Here is a 15,403-nt window from a genome sequence, read left to right on the forward strand (position 1 = left end):
ATGGAGGGAAAAAAACTGATTTCTGCAACAGACACCCAGTACTCTGGTATGCTACTACAGTCTTTGAATGAACAACGTGGCCATGGACTTTTTTGTGATGTTACTGTCATCGTGGAGGACCGGAAATTTCGAGCCCACAGAAATGTTCTTTCTGCTTCTAGCACGTATTTTCACCAGCTTTTCTCAGTTGCTGGGCAAGTAGTTGAACTGAGCTTTATAAGAGCAGAAATTTTTGCAGAAATACTCAACTATATTTATAGCTCAAAAATAATCCGAGTTAGATCAGACTTACTTGATGAGTTGATTAAATCAGGGCAATTATTGGGAGTTAAATTTATAGCCGATCTGGCTGTACCTTTGTCACAAGTAAAAAGCCTATCTGGTGGCATCCAGGATGGTACTTCAGAAACTTTACCTTCTGGCTCAGATCAAGAGAGTCTTGAAACGCAAATGTCCCCAACAAAACATGTGAGTCAGTATATAATTGGTGGGATGCCTGTTATAACAGAATCATTTTCCTTACATGGTGAAGAATATGAAACTACAAAAATTACAGTGAGTGATTCAGATGATGATGACGATGACGTCATCTTTTGTTCTGAAATTGTGCCTGCAAAAGAGCGTTCACTAGAGACAAATGCAGTGGCACAGAGCCAGCCTTGCCCAAATCCTCCTGGGGTTTCTGACCAAACGTCCTGTAGCACTGGTGGATCTCTCCCTCTAACTAATATTGCAGCAACTCAAAACCTCACTTCCTTTGCCAACCAACCAAGTCCAAACCCAACACAGACTAGTGCTGAATCACTTGGCCCCTCAACGCCAAAGCATTTGACTCCCAACATCATTTTGCTAAATCAGTCTCAACTTAATTCATCACTAAGTGTCAGTTCCTCACATCAACAACACATGTCTCCTACAGTTAATTTGCTTGGGGAGAACCAACAGCCATCTAATAATGATTCGTTAGTTGAAATGGAAACAAATGCAGTTGATGAGGAGGAGGAGGAAGAGGAGGACGTGGAAGACGATGATATCATTAGCTCATCTAGTCCAGGTTCAGTCAGTAGCAGCTCTTTGGTTCAGCAGTCTTCTACCCCCAAAGTAACAGCATTTGAAGGATCAGGGGTACAGAAAAAACAGGTTGTTACCTTTGCACAAGAACCATCTTCCAAACCTGGAGAGTTTAAAATAAAAATCTCAGATGTTCTTACTGGAAGCACAAAGGATTCTTCTGCAGGTGTGCCATCAAAACATGTGATGGAAGGTCAGAAGATCATAACTTTAGATACAGCTACTGAAATAGAAGGCTTGTCAACAGGTTGCAAGGTTTATGCAAATATTGGTGAGGATACATATGACATAGTAATTCCTGTAAAAGATGATCCTGATGAAGGAGAAGTCAAGCTCGATGAGATGCCTAGAACATCTGGTGATGATCCTGCAAACAGAAAGCGCATGAAGCTAAAGCACGATGATCACTATGAGCTCATAGTGGATGGAAGGGTGTACTACATTTGTATTGTATGCAAGAGATCCTATGTATGTCTGACAAGTCTGCGGAGACACTTCAACGTTCATTCCTGGGAGAAGAAGTATCCATGTCGATACTGTGAGAAAGTTTTCCCTCTTGCAGAATACCGTACCAAGCATGAAATTCACCATACTGGTGAGCGAAGGTACCAGTGCTTGACATGTGGGAAATCTTTCATCAATTATCAGGTTATGGCTTCCCATATAAGATCAGTTCATAGTCAAGACCCTTCTGGAGATACCAAGCTTTATCGTTTGCATCCTTGCAGGTCTTTACAGATCAGACAATATGCATATATTACTGATCGTTCAAGCAGCATACCTGTAATAAATGAGGATGGAATTGTTTATCGTGTTGGTGCAGGAAAAGATGGTGCTGAAGGAACTACTTCTAATCCTCCAACTAAGCAAATGACCTGGGATGATATTTTCATTCAGCAGGGAAGTGAATCAATTTTTAAACAAAATCCAGCAGAGGGTAGTACTGAATTTGAGTTTGTAATACCAGAGTCTTACTGAAATGTTTTATGTGCTGAAAAACTTCAGTATAGAAAAGGTGCGACTGTTTCAAATGAACTGCTAAAAATATTGTAAAACAAATTGTTAAAGTGAAAACAAGTTAACTTGTTCTACCAAGTCATCAAAGGGTAGCATTTAGATGGATTATTGGTAGCTGCAAGTCATTTGTAGTAGCAATTCATCTGAAAGTTTACTTGAATACAGAATAAGATATTTCCAAGGAGCTGTCAGTGTTTTTTCTAGTTCATTGATTTTGATTTTAAAAAAATGGAAATGTACAGCTTGGGAAGATACAGTTTCCTTACTTAATTTGAAATGTTTTTCTTCTACAATAATTGGGGTATTTCCTGTACCTTGAAACATTTCTTACGTAAACTTTTTCTTTCATGTTCGCACTTTAATGCTGAATTCTCTTTAGATGTTAACATCAAGACCACAATAAGATGTTTAGCACAGTCTCTTGGATACGGCATCATTTAAAAAAAATTCCACTACTCATACATTTACTCTGAGTAGTGTATTACTGCAAGGGTCCAAAATAACTGATCCATTAGCTTGGAGCAGTGTATTTTTGAACCAGCATCTTAGTTTTGTTTTTCTGGTCGAAATGAACCAATTATGTTTGTGAAAATATTCATACTGATAAGAAAAATTCAGTTTGGGCTAAATTGAACATGCTTTATTTATATTTGGCAATATTGTAAGCAGAGTATTCAGTGGCTGGACCATTATATTTTATTCTTTTTTGAATGGAGAAAAATATCAAATTACGATATTGGGAAAAATAATAATATTGAAGAAAAGGATCAAGTTTTGCAGCATGTTTTTAAAATCCTGAGGAATAATGTCAGACCTTACTACTAGAGAATATGCTGATTATTTAGAATGTGTTGCTGCTCTCCTGTCTTGTTCATTATGGTGAAAGACTTTGATCACACATTTTAAACATTTTTATAATAATTTTCCTAGCAGAAGACTGCAAATATGCTTCCTGAAAATGAGAAGTAATGTAAATGATGCCTCAGTTCTGTAGCTGAGACTACTACAGATTTCACAGGCCTGTTTAGCTAGATTTTTAATAAAGTTCTGAAAACTTTTTCCAATGGGAAAGGCTGATGTCATGGGGACTAAATCAACAATCAGTTTTTTTTCAAATTGTATATATAGGTTCCATGGCATACGCATATCAATATTCACTTTCAGTTTTAATAATGTCCCTCCTTTCCCATGCAATTGGTACATATTTAGGCACTTAGAAAATAGTTTCGTAAAAGTTCAACTTGAACAAGAAATGCTAGTACTGAAAGTAAAACTATCAGCACAGTCACAGTCTAGCATATGATTTAGTAACTTGTTGAATTTTTGTAAATGGTAATATGAAAATTAAACAGGTTTATAGATGACTGAAAAGGATTGTTGTGCATAGTGTTAGTTATCAGTAACCTTTTCATTAAATCTCGTCTAAATCACAGTTTAGGAATTTTTCTTCTCGTATTCATGTTTTAAGAAAAACATTTATTTCATGTTCAGACCAACATTTCTTCACCTTATGACCCTCAATCTTAGATTTCCATATCTCCATTATTCCTAACAGAAAGATAAGTTATATTTCAAGGTAAATGGTTCAAATATAATTAAAGCTATAATTAATGGGTACCAGAAATCAGTATTTGTAATAATGGGAGGAAGAAAAGAGAATTTGTTTAGCTATTAGGTTTAGTATGCAGCCCTTCTGTTTTCTAGGCTAAGCATACAATATCCATAAATGTTTTTATAATGTAAATTTACCCTTTTAAAATTAGGAATTAGGATTTAACTCAAAACTATGTGCATTCTCAAAATCACAAAATAGGTTAATTTTGTATAGATGTTAATAATTGCTCTTTGGACATCAGGGACATGTTATAGGTTGACCGTTTGAGTTTAATTGATGGCATATCAGCAGTTAAACTCAATCCTTTCAAAGAAATAAATATTGATTGGCTCTAATGGTAAAGATTGCACTGATTTACCTAGCTATGTGCTAGATAAAAACTTCATGGCCTTTTGTCATGAGAAACATGAGAGTATTTTGTAAATTAACCTATTGTGACATATCTGGAATTAATCTTACCTTGCAAAATATACATCCAGTAATAATGACTATCAATATTTACTGCTGATAAGTTTTAAATCTTAAATTAAACTGTGCCTACCAAGATGTCTTTTTAGAAAAAAACTGGAAAATTAATGATTCAAAAACTATAGTTTTGCCAGAAGACTCATGCTTACATGTGTGTCTCAGTCTTCAGTTTTTCTTGGAAGTGAGCTTCCAAAGTCCAGAGGTCATGTAAAATAAACTTTTTTAAAACTTCACTTCCAGTATTTATTGGATTGGAAACATGTTAGACCCCTTCTTTTTAAACTCTTTATGGGGCCATAGGTTTTTATATTTAGATTTCTGGCTGTTGTACTTAGGGTGGCTTTTATTTTTGTTTTTTAAATCTTTATCATTACCTTCCAGTTTGACTTAATCCAAAACATTTTGTAAATATTAAGAAATTGGCTCTTGGAAAAAAAAATTGGATTTACATCAATTGAATCTGAAAATGCATTTATATAAATAGAATTACAACATTCAGCAGAGCTCCTGCAGAGAACCTAACAATTATTTACAAATATAAAAGTTAACTGTGATCTGCTACAAAATATGATGGCTAAGAGTCCTCACTGTGTGGCTCCTATGGGAATTCATACCACAGCATTCCAATATATATTAATAAAACAAATATGGAGATAAAATTGACAGGTTGCTTATTTATTTTGTACTGTTAAGGCATGCAGCTTATACAAAGATGCAAAAGCTGACAACTGTATACATTGAACATTGGGGTCTACAACTGTTACCTATCAACTGTTCTGTGTGAAACATAGTTCATTTTTACCAATACTGTAATGTATATACTTGTACAGTCTTTTCCTTAACATAGTTTTTAAAGTTGTGTTCTACTTTTCATTAACCAATACTTGATATTAGTTCTTAGAGCTTTCTATGGCAAAAATAAAAAGTTTTAATTCTAGAGACGTGCAGAATGGTTCTTTTCAAGGGTAATCAACTTTTTGTGGGATACTAAGTGTTTCTCAATGACCAGTCCATTGTCTGGTGCCAGTCCCTGAGATCTCCCTGACACAGTTTAGGAAGGCAGCAAGCCAGTTTCTGGTATCAAAAAGGTTGAGAAACACTACAGTTTAGATGTGCTAATGTTTATAATTGTCTTCTGTAGGACTTTTAAAGATAGAAGTGAATTTTCAAAAATGTATGCAATGTGGAGGTTTCTTTTAATGAAGTGAATTAGTTGCACAAAGGTACACAGTGTAAACGTAAAAATGTGTTGAATACCACTGCACAATCAAAGTATTTTTGAGCAGGTATTTGTTCTACTTGTCTTCTAGCTGGCTGGCACTGGTCTAGAACCATACTCATGGCTGTCTTATTCAGCTGATGTATTTCCGTGAACTCATGGTGCAGTGACTTCATATTTACAATTAAATTAATCTCTAATTGGTTATGGCTTGGAATGTTTAAATCTGCAGTTCTTAACCATAATGTTGAAATAATTGATACTTTGACAAATGATTACTGAAATGGGGTCTAATTCTATAACCCTTAAGTAGTAGTACTTAACAGGAATAGACCCAATAAACTCAGTGGAACTATGTACATGAGTAACTGCTACTCAGCATATTAAAACTGATGTGAAGAAAGAATTTGACAAGAAAAACATAGCTAATCAGAAACCTGTCAAACCCAGTTTGGGGAGACAATATCAGGAACATTAGTTAAACATCTCATTTGCATAGTGCATAGATTTGCTCCTGCTGGGGCCAATGGCAAAACCCCCACTGATCTCAGGAGTGCAGGATCAAGCTCAGCATAATTAATGAACTTAATATAAAAAAGTGAATGGGATACTGTACTGATTGTATTCACTTCTGTATTAAATAAAGCCTTCCATTTTGATGTTCTGCAGCAGAATTTCTGTGCATGTAGCACAGACTACAGAGATCTTGCTGCAGAATTGAAGTACAAGTGACTGGGATACGCAGGACCTTGCTCATACTGGGTAGCACTTATAGGAGTAGTCCCTCTGAAATCAATGGAATCGTGAATGAGGATTGCAGAACTGTTACGACAGCTATAATGTGTAGGATATACATTTGTTCTTTCAACAAAGGGCTCAGTGACTTCAGTGGGACTCCTCAGGGTCGTAAGTACCATGCCCAGTAAGGTTGGCAGTTCTGGACTCTAAAATAGCAAATGTTGTCTTGGCTTTTTATGTGTGCTGCTATACCTAATTACATCTGAAGAATTTCAGTATAATGCTTGCAAAACTAATACTGGGCAAAGCTGTTACAAAGTTGCAGTTTACATTTTAAACATTTTAAAAATTGTTTTATTTTACTTTTGTGAAGTAATAAAAGGGTACATACGAGTCATGTAATCTTTACATTCCCATAAGAAATTATGGAGGCCGTGCATAACATTGTATTTATGTTCAATGCTTATACTGTTGCTGAAGCAGAAGGAAAACAGGTAGAGTTATACAGAAAATCCCAATGATGCTTTTAATGTTAATAGTGAGTTGTCCTTTTATAATTAACTTTAAACAGCAATGCAGTTTTTGCTCAAATATACCAGCATAAAACAATTCACTTAAAGCTCAAAGGTTTGGAAAAAAGAGCTGTGGCAGTTTTAGGTTTTCTGCTTGTGTCAGGCCAAAAATACTAACATATACTTGCTTCCCAAAGATCCTTTTTCTGCCCCTGCGTTATTTTGCTCCCCTCATGATTGTGCACAATGTGCCTTAGTTCTGACCTGTAATATCCCTTATGCCTTGTAGCCCTATGTAATAGAGACAGGCACAAATGGTATTCTATATGTTTTCCAGGTGTGGTTAAGGACTGTAATTTTATTTCAAAGCTCTAGCAGTAAAATACTATTTTTTTAAAAAACATTTACGCAATATGTTTCTCACAGCGAGTTGTACCAAGGGCGCTGTCACTTTTTTTTAATTGCATGCAAAGTCTCTTTTTAAGAGGTGACTGAGTTGAACAGCTGTGAGGTTAATTTAGAACAGAAGGGGTATTAGTGTGCTAATTTATTTCTGGTGTCCAAACTTATGGAAGCTGTATTTTAAACCCTGTATAATGGGGGGAGGGTGGGGAAGAAAGTCTATTGGAACATGTTCTGCATATATTACTGCTTTAAATCCAGAGAGTATCTTGCATGTATTTCTTCTCCTCCAACCATTTTCTAAGAAATGTTTTGTTGTCAGAGAGAAATTCTACATTTGCTTCTGGATGAACAATTTAATCTCTTTAGTTTGAAATTAGACGGACTTGTATCTGACAGGGAAATGATGAGTTTAAAAATCTGCCTAAATGCTTTGCAAATGTAGAGGATTAAAGCAGCATTTTAAAGTGTGATTGTACTCAAAGTGATACGATGGGTCCCACATTTATCTTCCTTTCTGACACCATCTCACATTTGCTTAGGTTATAAGTAGAAAGGTACTGCACTCTGAAGTCCAACTGTATTCGGTGTGGCTCACGTATCAACATTAGACTCTATAAGACAAATTTTGCTTTCCATTACATTGTGTCTGCATGGAGGTGACAGCTGTAAATGGGTGCATCTTACAGCTCACACTTCTTTAGGTGCAGGAACTGAAATAGAATCCAGCCTTTTAGGTATAACAGGTAAAAAAGCAGATACCTTATTTTTATCCCCAAAGTAAATAGAGATGAGATGGGGAATGCTCAGTGAGTGGTTCTGAACTGGAAGTTGCCAAATGAAATCACTTCTTGGGTTAAAACCACACTTTAAAAGGAGCACTGTGTCACTTAATAAGGCTGATCTTTTTTGTTATGCAAGATGCATGCAAAATCTGCATGAACTCTACATCAGCACAATTATCATTTGAAGATTAAAAGAAAGTCACAACACTAACAGCAAATTCCTATCAACTTCATCCGAGGCTATCGTTTACAAGGCATTGAATTTTATCCACGAGAGAGACTTTGAGAACAAACAGTGGAAAGTCATTACATGCAGCCTGTAATACAGCCACTAAAAAAGTTCTTGTTTAAGGGTGCTGACTCAAAACAATTAAAAAGTTCAAACTACTCAAAAAATTCCCAACCAAAAAAGGGAAAAATACATGATTTTTCTGAAGTGTATTTCAGTGACCTGTGGACAGTGCCTGATGCCTTCACTTAGCAGAACGGGGAAAACTGTATCTTTCTATGTAGGAGGTATCAACAATTGAAGTGTAGATGCACAATCACCCAAACGGTGTGAATTTTATATTTTTATAGATACCAGAGCTAGCAACATTCTGTTCAATATTACACCTCCTACCTTATGAAGCAGCTTGAAACAAGCCAACCTGGCTCATACAGTTCTCCCTCTCAGCAAGCACTATTCCAGTTGTAGGACTACTACAGGCATCATATCCTATAGAATTATTTTTCCATCAGTTGGTATTATGATTTAAACCCATGTTCTTCTTTGGATTTTCCTTTGATAAGGATGTAGACTGTAACCAGTGAAAGATGTGAACTACATTCCATAGCCCAGCGATATCCCGACTGTAGGAAGTGAAAGGCCAAACAAAATTAACATCAGAGCTGATCTGCAAGCACCCTCACCTTTAAGAGCAAAAGAGTAGGCTGAGGCAACTATTCGTTCTGGCTAACACTACTCCATATTTATCCAGGTGACTGCTCAGCTCAAGATGAAGCATTGGCAGACTGGGATCAATAATCTGACCAGGTAGCACCTCTTTAAAAATCATGGACTACTGTGAATCATGTTGTAAAACAGAGGCCTGAATTTGTCACCTGCTATTCACTGACATTAGTAAGCATCAATGAAATAATCCTTGCTCTAGACCCAGTTGTTAAATCTCTAAAATAAGTCTTGCAAGTATGAACAGAACAATCCAATATTTTATATTGTCTTCTGTAATGTTCTCCCCCTCCCACCCCAATAAAATATAAATACAAAATGTTGGCAATTATTCCAACAGCATATTTTTTCTTTATGGTGTATAAGGTGGTGGCTTTTCAAAAGGAGGAAAATATGGTGGGGAATAGTGAGGAGGAGCATTGGAGGACCACATGTAGCTTGGAGATGGTGACATTGACGGGGGATCATCTGAAAGTCCAGAAGGAGTGGAGGCTGGAAACATACTGGAATGCTGTGGAGCAGAGACAAAGATACTTTTGTCAATATCAAGCTTGAAAAGAATTCAAGGTAAATAGCATTTCTTAATTTCCTACACTTAAAGGGACAGTGGCCAGTTAAAAAAATTAACTTGTTTTTTTAACCAAACAATATTTCACACCTTGATCTTGCCTATATTTATTACACATATGCTTAATTTTATGCAAATTAATAGCCCCACTGAAGTCAGATAAACAGATAAGTAACCATTTGAGCCTAAGATTGTTAAAACTTAAAAGTGTTAAATTTGATTTCCCTTTAATACTTTCTGCTGTTTATTTACTGCATTTCACTGAGCTTGCACAATTAACACAGACTAGTCAATTTCATTCTGTGGTTTTCATGCATTAGACCCACTGCTGTGATGTTTAGGTTGCACACACTGCCTGAGAATCTTTTTGTATATTTGTTTGGCTTTTACATTAATTAAGGAAGGGAGATGGGAGGGGAGAGGAGGGGAAGAAATGGGACACTTCAGTTTTGTAAAACCAAATCTGTCACACAAAATGAATGTACTTGTCATAGGCTACTCGATAGTGTCCCTTTAAATTGACGAAGGCAGCATGGCTTATTCTCATTTTACTAAAACAAAATTGGCATATGGCCAAAATTAAGTTCTAAAATTGTCTTAATCTAAATAGCAGAAAATGTGCTTAAAGCATTCAACCCTAAAATGCCTGTTAGAAACCTGTTAACATGTAGCCATCTGTCGAAAAACAGGTCAACCAAAAGAAGAGGTGAGGAGACACAACAAAGCAAGCCTCAACGCTTCATTCATTCCTCCTACAAGAATCCCCATGCTTTCATCCATGGCAACCATTTCCTGAGCTGATCTAGGCGCTACCTTCTTTGCAGTCAAATCCACCCCAAACACCCACTTCTACTGTGATACCTGTACGCAACTGGTCAGGGCCGATTGACAATGAGGGCTTGGAAATAATCTAGACATTTTAGCATTTAACAAACAGAGCATCATACAATTGTATTGCATACTAAAATATAGCAAATTACCACTTGGACCTCTAGCCTCTTTGTTTTGTCTTATATACTGTGAATGTTTTGGGGCAGTCTCAGAAGCACCTAGAATAATGGTGAGTACTTGGTACCTTGTAATCGCCTGAGAGCCAAGGATGCCTTAGGGTGATCCTTTGCATTGTTCTGCAAAGGAAGATTCTATGAGAGCATGTGTCTTGATTGTCAGAGAAGAGCATTTACAGCTTAGGAGGACTATGGTGTAAGCAGCAACAGGGTGCGAAGCTGGGATTTAGCCATTTTTGGGCAGATTGTTTGTGTGTACATTTCTTTAATTTAGAAAGAATGATATTCCGGAGGTCATATATATACACACACACAGCATGTCTTATTTCCCTGCTACAGATCTGTTACAGCTTATTGTGCAAATATTGTGTCACGAGTTAAAGGCAGGCTTGGATCCCTGTGGAGCAGATTGTAGGAGTCCACGGAAAAGTCTCAGAACCCAAAGGCTTCTGGTTTTGATAATGCTTTTAAATGGCAAAATGGCAGGGAGGGGCTTGGCGCTAATCAGGAGGTGAGGCAAAGCCAAGTTGCAGCAGTCTGAATCCCCTGAAAATTGGAGGTTTGAAATCTGGAGTGATTTAGCTGCGGCAGGTGCTGCTGCGATATGGGCTAGAGAACACAACTTGGGTTTTAAACATCACAAAGCACCCTTGGGTTGCTGCCTAGCAACAGCCATGAGCCCTTTGAGGAGAGCCGGCTTTGTTGCAGCTGTAGAGGAGGCCTGGCTTATTTTGGTTCCAGCCAGCAGTCTGATTTTATTAATGAGACGGGCCACTTTATGAAGGGCTGCACTTCTGATTCCTCCCTTACTAAAAGGTAGAACAGGGCCCTGCTGGGATGAATCAAAAGATTCACTGGCATTTTCTTCTCAGCGCCAACTTGGCTTGCTACCTGCAGAAGTCAAAACACTGTAGAATGAGACTTCCCAAGCTGATCATTTCCTGTCCCCCACCTTTCCCAACACACAACGTGAATGAATAACAGAGCCAGGGGTGCTATTTTCATGAGATGGCTGACAGATTCCTGCTTCGTACATTCGTGCTAGGCATATTACAGTGGGACAAGAGAGGCCAGCGTCTGCTGCCACTACCCCTGGAAATGGCTCGTTTCAAGTGACTGGTACGTCATCAAGCACAACAAGCCTGTCTAGGCTCACACTTGGGAGGAACCAATCTCAGCCCAACCCCTACAGGTTTGTGTGCCTAAAAACTAACCAAGAATCAGCTCAGCCACGGCGGAGCTCTGACGGCAGGTGCACAAAGTTGGAGAGTACTTGCAAATGCTTAGGGAAGGAGATGGAGTCAGGAGACCTGGGTTCCAGTCCAGGCTCTATTAGAAAAGTGGGCTTCTTTGTTTTCTGGAACAAAGGGACAGAAAGACTATGCAGAAGAGTTTATTGGCTAACTCCTTGTAGTGGACGCCATGCCGTCCTTCAGGAGGGATTTAATGAGAAGAGGGGCATGGCCTTGCATTCCACACAGAAGAAGTGTGGAAGGTGCAGACACTATCATGGGGCATGCAGAGGCTGCCACCCAGGGGAGAAGATGACTTAGAGACAGAGATGGATGCGTAGGGCAGGGCAGAGTTGTGCAGGGCCTAGAAAGAGATGATGATAACCTTGAACAATCTGAGGGAGCATTTTCAAAGGCCCTTAGTGACTTAGGTGCTCCAGTCTCACTGAAAGACAATGGGACCGAGGCGCCTCAGTGCCCACGTCACTTCTGAAAATGGGACTCAGGTGAATTTGAAAAGGTTGGCTTTAGTCTGCATGCAGGTTTTGTATCCATTTAACGGTATCAGTTTAGGAATAGCACATTCATCAGTATCGCTCCTTAGACAGGTAAATTTATAGGAATAAGCTTTCCTGAGGTAGCCCTTTTATACTGGTATAACTGTGTCCGCAGTCCAGAAAGTTGCACTGATGTAGAGAAACTGTATGACAAGCCCTAAAAATCCTGAGCCTAGGAATAGTGAAGGGTTTAAATTCTTCCTGTCACTGTTACCTGATAGCTACAGAACATGGAGGGCTATTGTTAAACAGTCTAGTTAGCAATTAAACCTCCCGGAGGATAGATACTCCGGCCCTACGGAAGGGAAGTAGAGGACCATTTTCCTCTCATCAACATGTGTAAAAAGGAGGAGGCAGTATCGGATACGAAGATCAATACGACCTATTCTGAGTGACTTGGCGGCTTGGCCCTTAACAGCATGTAGCGCGTGTGACACTTCCCAGGGGTACCCAGCTTTGGAAGGCACCTCACCACCACCTGCCCTTAGACTGAGGAAGTCTGGGCTTTGCCTGCTGTGGTTCAGCTCCCTGAAACCACCCGTCTCGGGCAGCAATGGCACTGCCTTCCAGGCCCCCAAGGCCTCGCTCTCTCTGTAGAGGTTAGCAATAGGCACACCCCAACCCCCGCATCCTCTGAGGAACCCTCTGGCGTGCTTAATCCCTGCTCTGCTCACAGACCTCTCAATCCCTCAGGTTCGCTACTCCCAAAGGAGCAGCACACCCCACCCTGCAAGAGTCAACTCAGGATCACCACTTCTGAACACACAGCACGTTGCTATAATACAGCGAAAACAAGACTAAAGAATTGAGATTCAAGTGATAGCAAATAAGAATATTAGAAACGAAGGGGGACACAAAAACTCCTAGGGAAATGTCTAGTAAGTTAAGTTTAGGCTCTAGCCTAAGTCCTTTTTTCAGTGTTTTTAACCAGGTTAGCTGAGATCCCTTTTCATACGGTCAAGCACACTGGTGTCTTGTCCTCACAGACTGAAGGAATCACGGGAGGTTCATTTGCACCCCAGATGTTCATCTGCCCCCACCATTTAATGATCAGCATGTTGCTCAGGCTGTAAATGGGCACCCACTGCAAACCATTCAATACTCAATTTCAATGTGACCAGGCAGATTGAGATAAGTGTCTCTTCCCCCCGCCTGACAGGAGTACGTGAACCACTTTTAGTGACCTGCCTTGACTCTCAGACCTAAAGAACACAATTTTTAGTATATATTCAATAGTCTTCACACATTTTTGGTACATTTTGCAATGATTATGCTGACCTGTGTGACAGGCTTTCCCTAGAGACCTTACATGATATTCTTTGGCCAACTAAAGTATAGGTACCAGACGTAGGGGATCTGTGTACCTCTGGGTACTCCTGTGTCCTCTGCAAGTTGGCATCAAGAGGTCTTATGGGCCTGGGAGGATTGAAGGAGGCACAATCTCTTACATTTCCCTAAAGGCAGAGGCTCAGCTCTACTGTCTGAGGATACGTCTATACTGAAATTACTGGGTCTGGTTGCAGTTCACACAGACATACTGGAACTAGCTTTAATCTAGCTAACTCGGGGCCCAGAGACGTGCAGCTGCAGCAGTGTAAACTGGAGCATGTGCTGAATAAGCCTGCCTGGAACCCCGGGGAATTACTTGCGGGGCCCGATGAAAGCTAGCTCGGGAATGCCTACTTCAGCGGCAGTCACACCCTGTGATTGCAGTCAAGACATACCCTTCCTGAAACGTAAAGACAGGGTGCAATGGCAAGGGGCAGGTTTCTAGGGAAGTTATTGCACCCTCCTTCATGGTCCCACGGGCTGGTGTATTCTTATCTATTTAACGCCACTGTCTGTTGTGCCATACCTGGAAGTCATACGCTGAGTATGGTGGCAGATGAGGCGTGCTGTGGTAGTAAGTGTTGTACGAAGTCACCTGTGGCCTTGAGTAATAGGATACCGAAGGATGCGCATTTTCAACTGTACAGTTCAGTGTCGGAAGGGAGGGAGTCTGTTGAAACAAAGACACACACAATCCTTCACAAAGGTTAACCTGCACCTGCCTCACATTCACAGATAACGGACACCTGCGTTGACTGCAGCAGTGATTTAAAGGAGCAGTGACTGATTTCAGAGCCCAATTCTGGTGAATTAACAACTTGTAATTCAGTCTGATTGTTCTGAATTCAATTCATTCTTTGGCTACTCTGTGTTTTTCCTTTAAGATTCCCAGAACAAACTGGCCAGAGCCTGACTTGTACTCAAATGAAGTGGGTTTTCAGAATGGCTTCACAAATGGGGAGAAGATAACTGTCTTTCAGACTGGTTATTCTAGTAGGCTGATCTTGTTTGCAACAGTGCATTAAAATGCACTAGACATTACAACTCTTCCTTTTGCACTTCTCTCTTTGCATACTTTATAGTCTGTATGGTTTGGTCTGAGCTTAGGAGACAACAATACGGAGGTATGCATCACCAGGAAGCAAATCTTTACCAGTGACTGAGCATGTCCCTCATATTTTGACAATATTTTGTTCATTTTTTGTTTGGAAAGATTTTGATGGATCGTGAAGCGAGAGTAGATAAATCTACACTTCTGAAATCAGGCACATCTGATAAAGAGCCTGTTATTAATTCTGCAAGAGAAACAGGTCGTCTGGAGGAGCAAACTCTTTGTTCCATCCCCTTCACTTGGTATTACTCCAAATGAGTCACAGAGGACAGAAAAGACAAGAATACATGACTTTGCTTCTGTGAATATTCGACGCTCCCTCTATTTAATAGAAATGGGGGTGGTTGTTCAAAGGGTAACCAAGCAGCTTTGACTATATGACCCTGTGTACACCATAGCACATGCCCTAGTCAAGCCTACTGAAGTCTCTCACTGTCAGAACAGTATTTCCATCTTCTTCCAAGGCACAAATGATCTCATCTGGTTCCCCACAAAAATCAGCTTCAATAGTTTCTCTATAGTTCTCTATAGTTTCTCTAGAAATCTGCATCATCTTACCATATCTTTAAAGCCTCCAAGGATTGCAGCTGTGATGATCCCTAGGAATAATCCAACTATGTTCAAAATTGTTGCTGACCAGAGCAAGTGGTAAAGGTGAATGATATCCTGGCAGCTGCTGACATCAATATATTCATAGTAGCCTCCAGAAATTTCCACTCTGCTGGATTAGAAAAGAATTAAACAACAGTATATTAAAAAAAAAAAAATCCAACAAGTCCATGTGGACAACAGAATGCATTCCTGCAGTAGACCAAGGGTC

At 39.4% G+C, this 15,403-nt stretch overlaps 2 protein-coding genes across 4 annotated transcripts in view; one reads left to right on the forward strand and one right to left on the reverse strand.

The window, feature by feature from the left end:
* ZBTB33 (zinc finger and BTB domain containing 33) lies at nt 1-5,108 on the forward strand. The gene has a single exon (XM_067548172.1). The coding sequence runs from the start codon at nt 1-3 to the stop codon at nt 2,047-2,049; it is 2,049 nt and encodes a 682-aa protein (XP_067404273.1). The 3' UTR covers nt 2,050-5,108.
* Nucleotides 5,109-8,706: 3,598 nt separating this feature from the next.
* The window catches only part of TMEM255A (transmembrane protein 255A), a 30,379-nt gene continuing 23,682 nt past the window's right edge, over nt 8,707-15,403 (reverse strand). For 2 of the 3 annotated variants that reach the window (XM_067548176.1, XM_067548173.1), the window contains exons 7-9: nt 15,142-15,304; nt 13,999-14,142; nt 8,707-9,290 (exon numbers count right to left, since the gene is read on the reverse strand). In XM_067548176.1, the coding sequence (XP_067404277.1) occupies nt 9,132-9,290; nt 13,999-14,142; nt 15,142-15,304 (466 nt within the window). In that variant the 3' untranslated portion in view covers nt 8,707-9,131. The remainder of the gene's footprint in view (nt 9,291-13,998; nt 14,143-15,141; nt 15,305-15,403) is intronic. The other variant, XM_067548174.1, reaches the window with a different exon arrangement.

This window comes from Emydura macquarii, unplaced genomic scaffold (genome assembly GCF_026122565.2).
Source record: "Emydura macquarii macquarii isolate MOO-44397 ecotype Brisbane River unplaced genomic scaffold, CSIRO-AGI_Emac_v2 contig_1253, whole genome shotgun sequence".
Classification (NCBI taxonomy): Eukaryota; Metazoa; Chordata; order Testudines; family Chelidae; genus Emydura; species Emydura macquarii.